Source organism: Phacochoerus africanus, chromosome 4 (assembly GCF_016906955.1).
Source record: "Phacochoerus africanus isolate WHEZ1 chromosome 4, ROS_Pafr_v1, whole genome shotgun sequence".
In the NCBI taxonomy this organism is placed as follows: Eukaryota; Metazoa; Chordata; class Mammalia; order Artiodactyla; family Suidae; genus Phacochoerus; species Phacochoerus africanus.
This window is the reverse complement of record NC_062547.1, coordinates 64436453-64457367: the sequence shown is the minus strand read 5'-3', so window position 1 is coordinate 64457367 and position 20915 is coordinate 64436453. Positions and strand designations below refer to the sequence as shown.

General features: G+C 37.3%; 1 protein-coding gene and 1 pseudogene across 1 annotated transcript; one reads left to right on the top strand and one right to left on the bottom strand.

Moving 5' to 3' along the window:
• Positions 1 to 5191: 5191 nt before the first annotated feature.
• On the bottom strand, positions 5192 to 6175 carry LOC125124631 (olfactory receptor 7A17-like). Its single transcript, XM_047774681.1, has one exon. The coding sequence runs from the start codon at positions 6044 to 6046 to the stop codon at positions 5192 to 5194; it is 855 nt and encodes a 284-aa protein (XP_047630637.1). The 5' UTR covers positions 6047 to 6175.
• Positions 6176 to 6542: 367 nt separating this feature from the next.
• LOC125124630 (group XIIA secretory phospholipase A2-like) lies at positions 6543 to 18887 on the top strand (annotated as a pseudogene).
• Positions 18888 to 20915: the final 2028 nt, after the last annotated feature.

Genomic DNA, 20915 nt, shown 5'->3' with positions numbered 1-20915 from the left:
TGTCATCTACAAATAGTGATAGTTTAGTAGGAGGAAAGGAATCATAAAGATCAGAGCAGAAATCAATGAAGTAGAGGCAATGAAAACCATGGAAAAGGCCAATGAAACAAAAAAGCTAGGTGTTTGAAAAGACCAACAAAATTGATAAACCCTTAGCCAGACTTATCAAGAAAAAAAAAAGAGGGAGGACCCAAATCGATAAAATCAGAAATGAAAAAGGAGAAGTTACAGCAGACATCACAGAAATACAAAAGATCATAAGTGACTAATACATGCAACTATACACCAATAAAATGGAAAACCTAGAGGAAAAGAACTAATTCTTAGAAAAGTACAATCTTCCAAAACTAAACCAAGATGAACCAGAAAAGATGAATGAACCAATCACGAGTAGTGAAATTGAAACTGTGATTAAAAAGCTTCCAACAAACAAAAGTCCAGGACCAGATGGCATCACAGGTGAATTCTATCAAACATTTAGAGAAGAGCTAACTCCAATCCTTCTGAAATTACTCCAAAAAATTTCAGAGGAAGAAGCACTTGAAACTCATTGTATGAGGCCACCATCACCCTGATACCAAAACCAGGCAAAGATACCACAAAAAAAGAAAACCACAGGCCAATTTCACTGATCAACATCGATGAAAAAAACCTCAACAAAATACTAGCAAACTGTATCCAGCAGTACATCAATAGGATTGTACATGATGATCAAGTGGTATTTACCACAGGCATGCATGTATTCTTCAGTATCTGCAAATCAATCAGTGTGATACACCACATTGACAAACTGAAGAATAAAAACCATACGATCCTCTTGATAGATGCAGAGAAAGCCTTTGACAAAATCCAACACCCATTTCTGATAAAAACCCTTCAGAGAGTCAGCATAGAGGGAACAGACCTCAACACAATAAAGGCCATATATGACAAACCCAGAGCTAATGTCATTCTCAATGGTGAAAAGCTGAAAGAATTCCCGTGAGATCAGGAACAAGACAAGGTTGTCCACTCTCGCCACTACTATTCAACATAGTTTTGGAAGTCCAAGCCATGGCAATTAGAGAAGTAAAAGAAGTAAAAGGAATACAAATTGAAAAGCAAAGTCACAGTTTTTAAAATGACATGTTCCTGGCACAAAAACAGATGTATAGATCAATGGAACAAGATAGAAAGTTCAGATATAAGTCCAAGCACCTATGATCAACTAATCTGTGGCAAAGGAGGACAGAACATACAGTGGAAGAAAGATAGCCTCTTCAATAAATGGTGCTAGGAAAACTGGAACTCTACATTTAAAATAATGAAAGAAGAACACTGTCTAACATCATACACAAAAATAAACTCAAAATGGATTAATGGCCTAAATATAAGACCAGACACTAGAAAACCCCTAGAGGAGGGAGTTCCCATCATGGCTCAGTGGAAACAAATCTTACTAGGATCCATGAAGATGCAGGTTAGATCCCTAGTCTTGTTTAGCCGGTTAAGGATCCAGTGTAGCTGTGAGCTCTTGTGTATGCTGCAGACGTGGTTTGGATCCTGTGGTGCTGTGACTGCGATGTAGGCTGGTAGCTACACTCTGAATCGACCCCTAGCCTGGGAACTTCCATATTCTTCAGGTGTGGCTCCTAGAGGATAACAGAGGCAGAACATTCTTTGACATAAATCAAAACAACATCTCATTTGATCCACCTCCTAGAATAATGAAAATAAAGACAAAAACAAATGGGACCAAATCAAACTCAAATCTTTTGTAAAGTAAACCATTAAAAAACACAAAAAGACAACCCACAGAATGGGAGAAAATCTGCCAATGATGCAACAGACAAGGGCTTAATGTCCAAAATGTACAAACAACTCATAGACTTATAGATCCAGTTCTTTCCCCAGGTTTAGGAATCTCCCAGATATTATTTCTTCAAATAACTTTTATGTTCTTTCTCCCTCTTTTCTCCATCTGGGATACCCATTATACTTGTTACCTTTTCTAATGGAGTCTTACATTTCTTGTATATTCTCTCCACTAAAAAAAAAAAATACTTCTGTCTTCATTTCTAACTGAATAATTCATCATATGATCTCATTATTTCTATCTTCCATATATTTTCTTCCTTTTTGGGGGGTGGGGGGCTGCACCCACAGAATATGTATTTTCCTAAGCTAGGGGTCAAACTGGAGCCATAGCTGCAGGCCTACACCACAGCCATAGCAAAGCCAGATCCAAGCCATATCCACAACCTGTGATCCTTAACACCCTGAGCACAGCCAGAAATTGAACCTGCATCCTCCTGAATATGAGTTGGGTTCTAAACCCTCCAAGCCACAAAGGGAATTCTGTCCAGAGATTTTAAATGCACTCTTCATCTAACTTATTGAGTTATTCATCTCCAGAATTTCTGTTTCTTTGCTTTAATGAGCTTTTTATCTCTTTCAATATTTTTTCTTACATTCTTTATTTTTATTCCTGAGCTTATTTAATTGCCATTGTGATGTTTCTTCCATCTCACTGAGATTCATTGTGACACTATTTTGAATTATCTACACATTTGATCAAAAGTTTCCGTGACTTTAACATGTGTTTCTGGATAATTGCTCTTTTCTTTTTGTTCTTCCATGTTACTTTGATATTTTTCATAAAGATCAGTGGGTTGTTCCTCTCCCAATACATTTGAAATAGAAAACAACTTTGTCTATTTAAAGCCTTGTTTATTTTAAGTCTAGCAATTCAACAAACTGATAACTAGAGGCCTTTCTAGGATTCAGTTAGATGACTCTATAGCACAAGGTTTAGTTTTTCTTTTACGTGAGCTGCAGCTGGCTCTATTTGAGAAACTATGTTTTTTGCTTTTCATGGCCTCTGCCAGATGTGTTGCCGATGGCCTTTTTTCATCATGGTTTGTGACTCCAGGCTCACTGGAGACTTGCTACTGCTGTTACCAGCCAGAGTTCTTGGCCTCCTTAATAAATAGAAACTGAGAAGTGAACAGACAATAAATTCAGGCAAGTCATTATTAGGGCTCCTGCAACATCAAGAGGGAGAAAATAAAGTAACAGGTTCCCTTCCACACTTTCTGTTTGACTTGGGGACATGAACTGGTTCTTTATAAAGGGTGAAGATAGCGACAGATCTAGGGGTTGGGCCCATAGGGTGGCTTAGGTATTCTTCACATTCCCATTGGTGGTAGGTATTCAAAGTTCAGGCACAGTGCCCTGCTTTAACTCTCAGCTGTTCAAAAGTGGCAGTGTGTTTTTTGGTATTTTTCTACCTTGTTACAAATTTATCCCACCTGTGAATGGGCTCAGTTATTTTTAGCCCCCTTATAGTTTCTTTGTATTTTGTTGTTGGAGGAAACTTATGCACAGCAGCAAAGGGTGCCAGGTCCAAAGTCTCAGGCTGTCTCACTGTCAGAATCCATGCTTTTACTGGCATCTCTTCTGGGGGTGGGAAGGGGACTCCAAGATGGTGGGAAATATTGCTATATCCAAGAGGCCAGAGTCATGTGTGCCACTTCTATTGGTGCTACCAAGTTCTCTGGTGCTATAGTCTCAACTTCCTCAGCCATGGAGCTGGAATCAGGGACACTGTTTCTGCTGTTCACCTGATTCCACTTCCTCTATGTCTTACAATCTATCTACATGCAGATGTATAACTGTATGAATTTCTGGTGTCCTTAGATATGGGGTAGAGAAGCCTTTAATTAGTCATGTATGTTTTACTAATAGTATATTGAAGGGCTGAGACAAAGGGAGGTTTTAATTAAACATGAAGCTGACATCGGGAATTACAAACTGTTTTTTTTTTTCCCATAAACTCTAAGTTAACAAACATATATGAGGAGTCAACTATCATATTGTGGTGAAGAAAGAAATGCAATACAGTTGTATTCAACATCAGAGATTAATTTTAGAATTACAGCATAGAGAATTACAGGTGCATGTAGATTAATGAGGCACCCAACCCAACAAGATCAGAACAACTCCTCTCAGAAAAGTCTTATTTGATAGTAGAGGCATTATATTAAAATATTTATTACTAGGATGAGTTCTAATGCAGCAATAGCTGACTATTACAAAATAAAAGTTAACAGAACTGAAAGAAATTACAAGAATCTACTCATTCTAGGCATTTATGCTCATTTAAAGTAAGCATTCATAGTTACTCTGGGTTTATATAACATTTAATTTTTATTATAATTGAGTTACAATGTTCTGTAAATTTCTGATGTACAACAAAGTGACCTATCCATACACACATACACACACACACATACACACATATATTTTCTCATATCATCCTCCATCATGGTCCATCACAAGTGGCTAGGTATAATACCCTGTGCTATACAGCAGGATCTCATTGCTTACCCACTCCAAATTTCATAGTTTGCAACTATTAACCCCAACCAGTTTATTTTATTTTTTATAATTATTTTCTTCATTATAGTTGGTTTACAGTGTTCGGTCAATTTTCTACTGTACAGCATGGTTTATTTTAGATAATTGAATTAAAAAGTGGCTCTGCTGAGATTCCCTTCCAGGCAAGCAGGAAATTGGAAGACCTGTTTGTTGGCATAAACTGTGACCCTGAACCACATGAAGGGACAGGCATTCATGCTCTCTCATGAGCATTTCTTGAATGATGATGACACATGCAATTATACATACATAAAAACTTGACACTTAACCAACACAAGGGACTGGAACATCAACCCACTGCATAATCAAAAATCCTCATATACCTTTATACTCACTTCTCCATATCCACTGATACAACCAACCCTATTAAAAATAATATAAATCATCATGGTTTTCATCTGTAAGTTGTTCATATGAGTAATGAAACACATGCCTGTTCTTTTAGAGAAATAAGAGAACATTATTTGGGATGATTGTATTTTATTTGAGAAGTAATTAGTCTACATAAACTAGGATGCCCTATCAAATAAATTGAATTTGGAAACACTTCTAACCCAATTTAGGAAAATTTTGAGATGGGAAAAACTACAAACTGTCTAAAATATCAAACAGCAGAAAAATTAATAAGGGAGTTATTAAAATTGTATAGAGAAGTTGAATAAAAAACTGAATAGTCCAAAAAATAAATAAAAGGAGCAAATTTTATTCCATAATGATCAAAGAATCACAACTACTTGTTCCAAGGCTTAAGCCATGCAACAAGAGCACTATATCACCCCCAGGATAACTGGGCCTTTGAATATGGCATCAAATAGAATCTCTTCAGAGCCCTCTTTATGTCTTTATTCCTCAGACTGTAGATGAAGGGGTTCAGCATGGGCATGACCACAGTGTACATCACTGAGGCAATTACACTTGAGTGTGAGCTGTGAGTAGCAGAAGAGCTGAGGTATACTCCTAGGCTTGTACAATAAAATAAGGAGACAACCGAGAGGTGAGACATACATGTAGAAAAGGCTTTGAACTTACCCTGAGCTGATGAGATTCTACGTATGCAGGAAACTATTTTAGAGTAAGAGTAAAGAATACCAGCAAAAGGACCACCAGCCAGCAGGACGCTTGAAAAATACATCACCACGTTATTGACAAATGTGTCAGAACTGGCAAGTTGTACCACCTGATTGAGTTCACAGAAAAAGTGGGGGATTTCCAAATCTGGACAGAAGGACAATCCCAACACCATTAAGCTGTGTAATAATGAATACATGGCACTCAGTGTCCAGGATATCAGAACCAGCAGTCCACAGAGTCGGGGGTTCATGATGACTGAATAGTGCAGGGGGTGGCAGATAGCCACAAATCTGTCATAGGCCATTACACTCAGGAGTATATCATCTAAGCCTGCAAACAGTATGTAAAAATATATCTGGGTGATGCAACCATCAAAGGTTATGAGTTTGCTTTTGTTCTGAATATTCCACAGCATCTTTGGGATGGTGGTGGAGGTGAAACAGATGTCTGTAAAGGACAAGTTGGAGAGGAAGAAGTACATGGGTGTGTGGAGGTGGGAGTCTGAGCTGACAGCCTGGATGATGATCAGGTTTCCAAACACAGTAATTAAGTACATGGAGAGGAAAAGCCCAAATATTAGGGGCTGTGCTTTTGGTTCCTCTGAGAATCCCAGAAGAAGAAATTCTGAAATTTGTGTATTATTCCGTGCTTCCAAAGGGTACAGGTGACTACCAGGAGAAAGGAAAATAACATGACTTATTTTTTCACAAATTGGCATAACCCACATAGCTGAATAGAGCAATTTCCCCATTGCCATCAATAATTTGATTGTAATATTTTGTATGCAGATAAGTTCTCCTTGAAGTATCCCCCATTTTGGAGTTCTTCTTGAAGTATTGTCCCATTCTCAACATATACCCAAATGGTTGATGTGTTTATAATTTTAATGAGAAGTTCTTTCATGCACTTGAGAAATTTATATTTAGTACAAACCATGTTCCGAGCACATATAGGTATTAAATAGAGTGTACTGAAAAACAAATCTCCCACAATCCAAGGATGGTGAAATACGCAAAAAAAATAAATAAATAAAAACAAAACTATTAGGCACTATGTCAGAGGTAACATATGCTATGAAGAATACAAAACCAGGTGTAAAGGAGAGAGTGGTAGGAGATGTGATTTGTACTGATTGTTCAGGTAAGGCTAACAAACAAGGTGCTATTTGAGCAAAGACTTCAATAAAGAAAGAGAAAAAGATAGTGTTATGTCAGGTGAAGTGCGTGCCTAACAGAGGGAATGGTCACTGCGAAGGACATGAGGAAGATTCTTATTTCATAATGTTCAAATCTAAGCAAGTAAGTCAGTGGAGCAGAGGAATGAGCAAGAGGAGGAATGATGAGGGATACTGTGAGAGGATGAGAGGTAATGTGACCTCCCTGCTACAGCTACAACTTCAGTATACAGAGAATTCTTTGTTCATATTCTGTCCCCTGTAATTTATAAATTCTGATGCAAAGGCATCATATGAGTTAAAGCAGATCCTTCCTTTAGTACACTCTGTTGATTGAATTCTGGCCTCTGTATTATGCCACCAAATCCACAAGGCACATAAACACACACCATGCACCCTGGGCTGTGTTACTACCACTCATTTCTCATCCATAAACATTCTCCTTAGGTCTTGAGACCAGCTTGAGCTCTAACTGGTCATATCAGAATACCTTTATACTAAAAAATATATAAATGGTATCTAAAAGTTCTAGTTCACTATGTTCACATTTTGCAATAAGCTTGAAGTTACTTTTTGGTAGGGCCACTTTCAGGATAGAAAGAAAAAAATTATGTGTGTGTGTGTGAGAGAGAGAGAGATAGAAAGAAAATGGATATATGGACTTTAGGGGAGAAAAGATAATAATCTAAATAAAGTCAATGAGCCCTGGCACAGTATGATGAAGAAAAGCTTCCTTAGTCTGACAACATTCCAACTCTAGCGACATCTTCGTGGCACCCAGATTTAAAAAAATGAAGAAAAAAGATTTTACAGATTGAATATCCCAAGAGAAAAATAATCAAAGGCATAAACTAACAACTCAAAATGGAAACGTACAATAATGAAAATATGCAACAAAATAATATTAAGCATATTTTCTTAATATTCTTTTGAGAAAATTTGAACTCAGAGATGTGCTGATGTGTTTGAAGTCTTCTTTCTTCCTCAGCATTTCCCTATTATTCTATTTCTGTTAATTAATATGATCCTTGAATTAGGATCCACTTTTACTGGAAGCAGTTTGTCTCCCAGTCCTTTTTCAAATTTAGCTTCCAAAAATACCATTTAAGTGTCAGTGTTGACACTTGCATTGTTCACTTTTTCAGCATCACAAATAAATACATTATTAGGAAAGCCAAGTGCAATGTTCATTTTTCAGCATCACAAATAAATACATTTTTAGGAAAGCCATAAAACAACTAGAGTGATCTCCACCATCTGAGCTGTGCTAGATTGGTGTTTAGTTGACCTCAGGTACACATTCTTGGCTTCCATTCTCTCTGATCCTCTCCAAAAGTGTCTGTTCAGCTATTGGACTCACCTATGTGTAGACATTGAGAGGAAGCCTTTCTTGCAGAAGTCAAAATTGGAGGAATTTGGTCTGATGATGCAGACCAAAATTTTATCTCAAAACAAGACAATAGGAGGAGATCAAGCATTGGTGTTCCTGTTCAGACTTTGATTGCAACAGCCAGGGCCCTGTCCTGTCCAAGCGAAATTTGCAAAGGCTGAGGGACTGAAGTTACAGAAATATTTACAACAACCTATGTCCGCTCCTTAGGCCTATTTTCCTCTTATTACTCCAACCTCTAACTATATGATTTCCCTTGGAGACATTGGTCTGGACAGAATGGAATTTTTCTGCTGTTTCTCTATTCCTAGGAGACTATATTATAAACTAGGTGAATTCAGTTTTTATTGCCCCTTCTCCACAAACTTTCCTGTTCCCAAAGCTTTACCTCCCAGCACATTATCGCATCCTTGAGTTCAAATTTTCTCAAAAGTGTATTGAGTATTTATCTTGGGTAGGTCCTTTTGGTCTTCAAACTCTGGTTTGTGGGGGACATAACCCCTGAAATTTCTTTTTTTTTTTTAAATATATACTCCCCTCTTCAAAAAGCAGGGTAACTTGTCTCTTATAATTTGCTCTTACATTAATGTAAATTTTTGTGTTCTTTACTACTTGGTTTTAGATATTCTCTTTGAGCCAATTAGGGATTTCATACCTACAGCAGAAGTTGACTGTAATTTGGTCTCTATTTTTAAAATGTCTGTAATTATAAGAGGCATATTATATATTGTTATACACTATGAACTAGATTAGTGTATGGAAGGGATTGACAAATTTAATTTTTTAAAGGAATTCATTCCTTTAGAATTATTTTAGGGAGGTAGTACTTCTATGAACTCCATTTTCTATTATAGAAATGAGACTTAGAGGTATTTAATGTGGTAAGGTATTAATCCAGTAAGGGTGGGATCTTGATTGGAGTCTATCAGGATGCTCCCAGTGCTTGAATCTAGAGCAATGATTCTCTCAACTGGAGATGATGTTTCCCCTGGAATATTTGTCCATGCCTGAAGAGATGCTACTGATTTCATACAAACCACAGGACATACCCAACATAATTATTCTGCCCCAAATTTCAACATTGAGAAGGTAAGAAAAATCTATTCTAGACCAGCACTTCTCCAACTTCATTATGCATACAAATCAAGTTTTGTCATTGAAATACAAGCTCTAATTTTAATAGTTTTAATGATTTCATTGCTTTATATATTTTTAAACAATATTTATTTTTTATTTGTATTGGAATACAATCTTCTCACAAAATTGTGTTAATTTCAGGCATACAACAAAGTAAATCAGTTTTACATGTACGTGTACCCATTTTTTTCAGATTATTTTCCCATACAAACTACCACACAATACTGAATAAATTCCCTGTGCTATACAGAAGGTCCCCATTACACATCTATACCATATAAAGCAATGCATATATATCCATCCCAACCCCAAAATTTATCCTCTTCCCCATGTTTCCCATTTGGTCAACATAAGTTTGGTTTTGAAATTTTTAAGTCTGTTTCTCTTTATAAGTTCCATTGTGTCATTTATATGAGATTTCACATATTAATGATCAAATATAATATTTGTCTTTCTTCTTCTGACTTACTTTACTTAGTATAATTTCTATGCCCATCCATGATGCTGCAAATAGCATTATTTCATGCTTTTTGTGACTGAGTACTATTCTATTGGGTATATTTACCACATATTCTTTATTCAATCTTCTGTTCATGGAAATTTTTGTTGCTTCTATGTCTTGGCTATCGTAAATAGTGCTGTGACAAATATTGAGGGTGCATGTATCTTTTCAAATTATGGTATTCTACAGATAGATGCCCAGGAATGGAATTTCTGAGTCATATAGTACTTCCATATTCAGTTTTTTAAGGAAACTTCATACTGTTCTCCATAGTGATTACATTCCCACCAACAGCATAGGAGGTTTCCTTTTTCTCCACACCCTCCCCAGAATTTATTATTTGTAGATTTTTTTATGAGAGCCATTCTGACTGGCATGAGGTGATACCTCATTATAGTTGTGATTTACATTTTTCTAATAATTAGTTGTTTTTAGCATCCTTTTATGTGCTTTTTGGTCATCTGTCTTCTTGGGAGAAATGTCTGTTTAGATCTTCTGACCATTTTTAGTTAGATTTTTTAATATAAATCCCTATTAAAAGTTTGCATACTTTGGGGATTAATCTGTTGTTATTTGCTTTATTTGCAAAGATTTTGTCCCATTTGTGGGTTTTCTTTTAATTTCGTTAATTGTTTACTTTTTTGTGCTAAATCTATTAAGTTTAATTAGGTACCCCTTGTTTATTTATTTTTAATACTCTAAGTGGTGCATCCAAAATACACTGCTGTGATTAATGTCAAAAGGTATTCTATGTTTTATTCTAGAAATTTTATAGTATCTGGTCTAACATTTAGCTATTTTATTCACTTTGAGTTTTAAGTTGTGTATGGTGTTACAGAAGGCTCTAATTTCTATTTTTTTTGTCTTTCTTCTCATTTTAGGGCTGCATCTGCGGAATATGGAGGTTCCCAGGCTAGAGGTCTAATCAGAGCTGTTGCTGTCGACCTACACCACAGCCACAGCAATGCCAGATCCAAGCCATGTCTGCGACCTACACCACAGCTCATGGCAAGGCCAGCTCTTTAACCCACTAAGCGAGGCCAGGGGTTGAACCTGTAACCTCATGGTTCCTAGTCAGATTCATTGCTGCTGCTCCATGATGAGAACTCCTGACAATGCTCTAATTTCATTCTTTTACATGTGGCTATCCAATTTTCCCAGCATTGCTTATTGAAGGGATTGTCTTTACTCCATTGTATGTTCTTGCCTCCTTTGTCATAGATTAATTGACCATATGTGCATGGATTTATTTCTGGGCTTTCCATGCTATTCCATTTCTCTTTCTGTGCCAGTCCCATACTGTTTTGATGACATAGCTTTGTAGTATTTTCAAAAGTCAGGGAACTGATTCCTCCAGTTCCATTTATATTTTTCACGATTGCTTTGACTATTCATGTCTGACAAGTCTAATAGATTATTTTATGTGTCCTTACAAATTAAAAAAATATATAGTTCTGTGAAAAATACTATTGGTAATTTGATAGGGATTGCATTGACTCTATAGATTGCCTTGATTAGTATAGCCATTTTGACAATATTTATTCTTCTAGCCAAAAATATGCTATATCTTTCCCTCTGTGTCTGTCATCTTTGATTTCTTTAATCAACATCTTCCAGTTTTTAGAGTATAGCTCTTCTTCCTCTTTAGGCAGGTTTATTCATAGGTATTTTATTCTCCTTGGTGTGATGATAAATGGGATGGTTTCCTTAATATAATATATCTTTCTAATCTTATAAAGGCCATATGTGACAAACCCACACTAACATCATTCTGAACAGTGAAAGGCTGAAAGTATTTCTGCTAAGATCAATAACAAGATAAGAATATCCACTCTTACCACTTTTATTCAACATAGTTCTGGAAGTCCCAGTCATGGCAATTAGAGAAGAAAAAGAAATAAAATATACCCAAATTGAAAGAGAAAAGGTAAAATTGTCACTGTTTCCAGATGTTATGATACTGTACATAGAAAATCCTACATGTGCTACCAGAAAACTATTAGAGTTCATCAATGAATTCATTGAAGTTGCAGGATACAAAAGTAATACCCTTCCCATTTTTAAAAGTTGAAAAAATATGTTTATTTCACTGCATATGAATCAACACATAATTTTCTTACTCCCCTTAACTGCAAAATTACTCTAATATGCTCTAATATTACTGGAATCACTTTACACTCCCAATTCTTTCCTCATTGACATCCAACTGAACTTCCATTACCATTACTTATCAACAATGACCCTTGTGTTGCTGAATTTAAAAGACAGTTCTCAGCTCTAGGGTGGACTCATTAGGCTCACAGGTGACGTTGGATAAAGATTTGCCTAATCAATTCTCTCTGAGTCTTTCCTGCAGTTCCCCTCTCAGACCCCTCTGGATGGGGTCTATGAGAACAAAGTCTCTGTGTGGATATCTGATTTCCTCTTTGGTGCAGCCTGAAGCTCTGATCCCAGGCATGTCAGAAGGAAGGGGTGAATCATTCGTTCCCCAGCCAGACAGAGGACTCCAAAAGCAAAAACAACATCCCATCCAGTTCAAGATTTTATAGTCTTAGGAACTTCAGTATAGGATATATTTATATATCTTCTTATCTGTTAATTAGGTACTGTTTCCATTGTTACATCCACCTCTAAGCCCATAATTTCCCTGTGGAACATGGGAAAGGAAAAATATTTCCTGCTGATACTCTGTTGCCAGGAGACCAGGTTAGAAGTCAGATGGCCGCTGTTTTTACCACTTCACATGAACGTGCCTGGCTTCCCGAGATCTAACCTCTTTGCAATTTATCCTAATCTTGGGCTAATCTTTTCTTCTGTCTGCAGCAGAGGAACCTGTCTTGATTAACTTCTGTGGACCTCCAAAGTAGTTTGTTATTTAAAGGATCAACAGCTTCTAATATCCCCAGAAGACTTGGGAGACCACAGAGAGCCTGAGTGATATAAATATCCTAGATTGAACTCGAAGTTTACTCACCTGATGTGCAGCAAATGCAATTTACTGACAACCAGGTTGTGGTGAAGGAAAGCACAATGTTTCTTCGCAGGGACTCAAGCAAGGAGAATGAGCAACTAATGCTCAAAAGCCTTGAACTCCCTGTGGCTTTTGGACAAAGTTTTCTTTTTTTGCTTTTAATTTTACTGGAGTATAGATGATTAAAAATTTTGTATTATCTTTGAGTATACATCAAAGTGAATCAATTTTACATATACATATATCACTTTTCCCATATAAATTATTACAGAACATTGAGTAAACCTTCCTATGTTTTCAGTAAGTAGTTCCTAGTTAGTTATCTATTTTACATATAGTAGCATGTTTGTGTAAACCCCATCCTCCCAATTTATCCTTCCAGCTGACAGTTTTCTCTTTGGTAACCTTAAGTTTGGTTTTAAAATTTTGAGTCTGTATTTGTTTTATAAGTATGTTCCTTTGTATGATTTTATTAGATTACGCATATACGTGACAGCTTAATATGATAAACTCTTGTCCATTGGTGTGGCTGCAAATGGCATTATTTCATTCTTTTTAATGTTTGAGTAATATTCCATTGTACATATGTACCATACTTTATCCATTCATCTGTCAATGGACATTTAAGTTGTTTTCATGTCCCTTAGCTATTGTAAATAGTGCTGTGGTGAATACTGAGCTGCATTATCTTTTTGAATTATGCTTTTTTCTGTATATCAGAGAATTATGCTTTTCTCTGGATATCCCAGGAGTTGTATTGTTGGAATATATGGTGGTTTTATATTAAGTTTTGTTAAGGAACTGCCATACTGTTCTCCATAGTGTTTTCACTAGCTTACATTTCCACCAACAATATTGATGTGTTCCCTTTTCTCTATAATCTCCAGTCTTTACTGTTTGTAGACTTTTTAAACTAAATATATTTTATTTACAATGTTGTGCCGGATTCTGCTGTACAGCATAGTGACCTAGTCTTTTGTATGCATACATTCTTTTTCTCATAATATCTTCCATTATGTTCTATCTCAAGAGATTAGATATAGTTCACTGTGTTGTACAGTAGGACCTCATTGATTTTCCATTCTAAATGTAATACTTTGCATCTACCAACTCCAAACTCCCAGCCCATCACATTCCCTCCTCCCTCCCTCTTGGAAACCATAAGTCATTCTCTGTCTGTGATTCCATTTCTGTTTTATAGATATGTTCATTTGTGCCATATTTTAGATTTCACATAAAATGATAGCATATGTTATTTGTCTTTCTCTTTCTGACATCACTTCAATAGTATGGCACTCTCTATTTGCATCCATGTTGCTGCAAATGTCATTATTTCATTTTCTTTATGGCTGAGTAACATTCCACTGTATGTATATCCACATCCTCTAAATCCATTCATGTATCGGTGGACATTTAGGCTGTTTCCGTGTCTTGGCTATTGTAAATAGTTTTGCAATGAACTAGGGGTGTCTGTATCTTTCTGAATGATAGATGTGTCAGGATATATGCCCAGGGATGGAATCGCTGGATCTTATGGTACTTGTATATTTAGTTTACTGAGGAACTTCAGTATGGTTTTCCATAGTGCTTACACCAACTTCATTCCCACCAACTGTGAAAGAGTGTTCATTTTTCTGCATACCTTCTCTAGCATTTGTTATTTGTTGGCTTTTTAATGATGGTCATTCTGACTGGTGTGAGGTGGTTCTTCAGGTTAGTTTTGATTTGCATTTCTCTGATAATCAGTGTGTTGAGCATTTTTTCATGTGCTTGTTTGCAATCTGTCAATCTTCCTTGGTGAAATGTCTATTCAAGTCTTTTGCCCACTTTTGCATTGGGTTGTTGGCTTTTCTGCTGTTGAGTTGTATAAATTGTTTGTATATTTTAGAAATTAAGCCCTTGTCAGTTACATCATTTGAAACTATTTTATCCCATTCTGTAAACTGTCTTTTTGTTTTCTTATTTTAGAGATTAAGCCCTTGTCAGTTGCATCATGTGTGACTATTTTCTCCCATTCTGTAAGCTGTCTTTTTGTTTTCTTTTTGGTTTCCTTCGCTGTGCAAAACTTGTCAGTTTGATTAGGTCCCATTGGTTTATTTTGGCTTTTCTTTCTGTTGCTTTGGGAGACTGACCTGAGAAAACATTTGTAAGGTTGATGTCAGAGAAAGTTTTGCCTATGTTTGCTTCCAGGAGTTTGATGGTGTCTTCTCTTATATTCAAGTCTTTCAGCCATTGTGAGTTTATTTTTGTGCATGGTGTGAGGGTGTGTTCTAGTTTCAACGACTTGCATGTAGCTGTCCAGGTTTCCCAGCAATTCTTGCTGGATAGACTTTCTTTTTCCCATTTGATGTTCTTGCCTCATTTGTCAAAGATTAATTTATCGTAGGTGTCTGGGTTTATTTCCGGGTTCTCTATTCTCTTTCATGGGTCTGTATGTCTGTTTTGGTACCAGTACCACACTGTCATGATGACCATGGCTTTGCAATATTGCTTGAGGTCTGGGAGAGTTATGCCTCCTGCTTGGTTTTTGTCTCTCAGGATTGCTTTGGCAACTCTATGTCTTTTGTGGTTCCATATAAATTTTTGGATTGTTCGTTCTAGTTCTGTGAAAAATGTCATGGGTAATTTGATAAGGATTGCATTGACTCTGTAGATTGCTTTGGTAGTATGGCCATTTTTACAATATTAATTTTTCCAACCCAGGATCAATGGAATATCTTTCCATTTCATTACATCTTCTTTAATTTCTTTGATTAATGTTTTGTAGTTCTCACCATATCAGTCTTTCACCTCTTTGATCAGGTGTATACCAGGTATTTGATTTTGGGGGTGGGTGCAATTTTAAAGGGTATTGTGTTTTTGTATTCCTTTTCTAAAGTTTCACTGTTAGTATACAGAAATGCGACTGACTTCGGAATGTTAATCTTCTATCCTGCTACTTTGCTGAATTTATGAATCAGTTCAAGGAGTTTTGGGGTTGAGTCCTTTTTTATATATAGTATCATGTCATCTGCATACAGTGACAGTTTTATCTCTTCTCTTCCTATATGGATGCCTTTTATTTCTTTTGTTTGTCTGATTGCTGTGGCTAGGAATTCCAGAACTATGTGGAAGAGCAGTGGTGAGAGTGGGCATCCCTGTCTTGTTCCAGATTGGAGTGAGAAGGCTTTCAGTTTTTTTCCATTGAGTATTATATTTGCTGTGGGTTTCTCATAAATGTCTTTGATTATGTTAAGGAATGTTCCCTCTATACCCACTTTGGCGAGGGTCTTGATCATGTATGACTGTTGGACGTTGTCAAATGCTTTCTCTGCATCTATTGAGGTGATCATGTGGTTTTTTACTTTCCTTTTGTTAACGTGGTGTATGATGTTGATGGATTTGCATATGTTGAACCATCCTTGTGAACCTGGGATCAATCCCACCTGGTTGTGTTGTATGAGCTTTTTGGTATGTTGTTGGATTCGGTTGGCTAAGTTTTTTTTCAGGAATTTTTGCATCATATTCATCAAAGATATTGGCTGATAGTTTTCTTTTTTGGTGGTATCTTTGTCTGGTATTGGAATTAAGGTGATTGTGACATGATAGAATGTCTTTGGGAGTGTTCCTTCTTCTTCAACCTTTTGAAAAAGTTTAAGGAGGATGGGTACAAGTTCCTCTTTGAATGTTTGGTAGAATTCATCTGTGAAGCCATCTGGTCCTGACTTTTATTTATAGGAAGTGCTTTTATGACATTCGACTTCCTTTCTAGTGATCTGTCTGTTCAGTTGATCTATTTATACTTTTTTCAGTTTTGGCAGGCTCTAAGTCTCTAGAAATTTGTCCATTTCTTGGCTGTCTTCAATAGTGCTGCAATGAACATGAGGGTGCATGTGCCTTTTTCAAGGAAATTTTTGTCCCGATATATGCCCAAGAGTGGGATTGTTGTGTCATATGGTAGTTCTATGTGTAGTTTTCTAAGGTGCCTCCATACTGTTCTCCATAATGGTTGTGCCAGCTTACACTCCCATCAACAGTGCAGGAGTCTTTCTTCTTCTCCACACCCCCTCCAGCATTTTTTATTTGTGGACTTATTAATGATGGGCATTCTGACTTGTGTGAGGTGGTATCTCATGGTAGTTTTGATTTGTATTTCTCTAATAATCAGGGATGTGGAGCATTTTTTCAAGTGCTTGTTGGCCATCTGTATATCTTCCTTGGAGAAATGTCTCTTCAGGTCTTTTGCCCATTTTTCAATTGGGTTGTTGACTCTTTTGCTGTTGAGTTACATAAGTTCTTTGTATATTTTAGTTTTTAAAGATAGGACAGGGTAGACTGTTGCAGGTTGTCATAGCTTGTGGACATTCTTCAGATTGGTTGCTGGTGAGGTAATCAGGAGTCAACATCATTACCCTTCTGTTTTCAACTGGTCTGAGGGTTCTACGTGCTTATGGGCATCATTCAGTTAACCACTTTCCACCCTATGGCAGTTTTTGCATCTGCAAAACAGCTTGAAATGTATGGCTGAGAATACTATCTATAGCCCCTAAGGAGGAACTGGAAGTTCCTGACATTGTTTAATGGCTAAGCTATTATTCTTTGGTTTTGCTTGAATGTTTTCCTTTGTTTCTGCATTTTCTCACTTCTTTAATTATATTTATTCTTTGGAACCCAGGGAAGGCCTAGCAGGCTATAGCTTTTCTATAAATAAGAGGCATGTAGAGGACATGGTGGGAGTGTGGGAGAGGGGTGGAGGGGTGGGGGGAGTGTCTGTCCCCAGAATGCCATATAGGGTCTTGATTAGTTACATTATCATGAACATCTGCCCTTTCCTTCAAAGAATTGTCTAAGCTAAACAGGAGCTTCTTTGGGAGGCTATGACCCTCCTTCTTAGGGAGCCTCTTACAGCTAATGACCTTTTGAGAACAGGGGTACTAAAGGGATGCCCTTTGTCTCAAAGTGAGAGCAACTCATGCTGCAGGCCATCCTATGGAATCAGGGTGATGCTTGACTCCAGCTGAACCTACTTCTTTGTTCAACTCCTTCATCCACTTTACATCATTCTCTTTACTCTCTCTCTCCTGATAGTAGCCTCAACAATCACCAGCACCCAGTCCCCACCTATGGAACCAGACTTAATACAATCCCTTGCTTATTTTGATTATGTCACCAAAAGAGAAAAAGAAAAAAGAAAAAGAATTCAGGGTTTTCAGCTCTTTTTGGTTTTCTTTTTCTTTAAAAACATTTTATTATAGTTGATTTACAATGTTCTATCAATTTCTTCTGTACAACAAAGTGACTCAGTTACACATATACATACATTCTTTTTCTCATATTATCCTCTATCAGATTCCATAATAAGTGATTATATGTAATTCCCTATGCTATACAGCAAATGTATATCCACTCCAATTGTAATATATTTTTCCATATATCTACTCCAAATGCAATATGTTTTTCTTTAGCGACAAGATTTATAAATCCTGTACATGGCACTGCCTCCATGGTGGGAACCCAGTGGAAGCTGTGAGGACCAGCCTGCCCACCACAAAGCAGACATGGATATGGAGCTGGTCAGAACCTCTCAGCCCAGGGTTGCACCAATGCCACTGTCGAGGGCATCCAGATGCCTCCATGGAGATGTGTTTGTCAAGGGGCTCTCCGGGCATGTGGGGTCTGGTGCTTTGTGGATGACTGGGCCCCCGTAGCACATGCTGGCCATCCTCTTCAACCACAGCTTTTGGTTGCTGGGATCAAGCCCAGACAATCGACTGGAGGGCCACCCTGCAGACTCACCAGAGCAGCAGTCAGAAGATAGACACATACCTGAACTCCATTTTAGACGTCTTGGCAGGTCAGGACTGGCTCTGCTAGTATCAATGCAGTGATGGATCTAAGCCTTTCCCACGTTAGGATTATATACCCTCCTGCCTAAGGGATGTGGTTTTTTACTCTTTGATGTTCATTGGAATATTGGCATCCCATCCCTGACAAAGTGCTGCAACCAAGCAATGGGTGTTATGAGACCTGTGGCAAAAGCAACAAGGACTGGAATGAGGAGTTCCAGTATTGTCCCTCCAAGATTTGCTGAGATGTGCAGAAAACACTAGAACCAACTCAATGTATTCAGGCACTTGAAACCACAGTGGAGCTCTTGTCTGACAGTGTTATGCATTTAGCCTGTAAGTCATACCTGGACAGTCAACAAGCTGCCTGTAGGTGTTGCTGGGAAGAAAAAAACTGATCTTTATTTTTCATTTTACTCTTTTTGGCTGTGCTATGGCATGTGAAAATTCCTGGGCAACATGGTGGCTGTGGGGACAATGCTGGATGTTTAACCCACTGGGTCACAAGGGAATTTCTGAAAAAAACTGATGTTTAAAGAAACGCTGACAGGTGGAGACAGCAGAAGACTGATGAACATAAACTTTGACAAAGACCTTTTTTTTGTCTTTTTTCCTTTTCTAGGGCCACTTCCCATGGCATATGGAGGTTCCCAGGCTAGGGGTCGAATCAGAGCTGTAGCCACCGGCCTATGCCACAGACACAGCAATGCCAGATCTGAGCTGCATCTGTGACCTACACCACAGCTCACAGCAATGCCGGATCCTTAACCCACTGAGCAAGGCCAGAGATCAAACCCACAACCTCATGGTTCATAGTCAGATTCGTAACCACTGTGCCATGATGGGAACTCCTTGACAAAGATCTAATGTTTTATACAGCATAAGGCTTCATTATGTTGTGAAAGGGTTAAGAACTTATTCTGACATTAAAACTTCAAACTAAAGAAAAAAATGAAGGAGGTTTTCTTCTTGATGTTGCTGCCTTACAGGGCCTAATTGTTTTGACCAACCTCAGAAAAGGTGATGATGTTATGGGGGAATTTTTTTTTAATTAATGTGCAGTTGATCTACAACATTCCTTCAATATCTGCTGTACAGCAAGATTACCCAGATATGCAATAATTTTTTTTAAGAACAAGTTTGTGACTCAATTTTCACAAGTGTATTTAAACACACAGAAAAGAATAAGATCAAATGTAAAATTCATTGTAAAGTATGTTCAACATTATCTCATTTGGAAATAGGGGAAAATTCCACTGTTCATTTACTGTAAAAATTTAAATATAAATTTATGCCTGTAAAAAAAGAGAAATACTTGGATTATAGCAGAGCACAAATAAAACCCTTTATCATTTTATTTCTTATTTTATTTCATTTCATTTTATATTTTATTTTATTTTATTTTATTTTTTTGTTTTTTTGGGCCACACCTGCAGCATATGGAAGTTGCCAGGCTAGGGGTCAAATGGGAGATGTAAGCCAGCCTATGGGACAACCACCACAATGCCAGATTCCAGGGGCATTTTTGACCTACATCACAGCTCATGGCAACCTGGGATCATTTAACTCACTTAGTAAGCCAGGGATGGGAACCTGGGTCCTCATGAATACTTATCTGGCTGGTTATCACTGAGCCATGATGGGAACTCCCTATTATTACCTTTTTTTTTTAAGGCTGCTGCCAGGGCATATGGAAGTTCATCCTCCAGGGATTGAATCCCAGCTTCAGCTTCAACCTATGCTGTACCTGCAGCAGCACCAGACCGTTTAACCTACTTCCCTTGGCTGGGGATCAAACCTGCACCTCCAAAGCAGTCAGATTCTTAACCCACTGCACACAGCATAAACTCCAATATTATCTTGATGAAGATGGTTGAATATTATTTGGACCTACAGTACTTAGTCCTTACACAACACTACCACCTTCTGGGAAAGCTAAGAAATAAGAAATTCAAAGTACCTTCCAATTCTGGGTTTATGAAGCAGGACTGAGGTATAAAAGATCTAAATCTTTTATATGGGGATATGGGGAACTAAGGCAAATCCTACAAAGATAATAACCAGCTTCTTTCTGTATCCCCTTAAATCTAATACTATATTTTTACTGTACTAGAAAATTCAGGTCCAAAGATGCACATTATGTTCATAAGCTAAAATTTTGTAACAAGTGCATACAAATGGGAGTTAGGAACTTGTTCTTCACATTAATTCATCCCCTCCACCTACCCACCCATCATCAACCATCCATCCACCCATCATGTATCTGCTTGTTTAAGATATAACTTTTTGTGCTCTGTGATTTTATGTCAAGGTGATTAATTTTATTCAATCTCAATTTTCTCACGTTTCAAATGGGGTTAATCTTGCCAAGCCATTTACTCTTTGGGGGAAAGAAATATGTTCATGGCACTAACAAACTTTGATTT

Coding starts and splice junctions, on each gene's coding strand:
- LOC125124631 (XM_047774681.1), bottom strand. CDS start 6,046: ATGTACTTAATTACTGTGTTTGGAAACCTGATCATCATCCAGGCTGTC.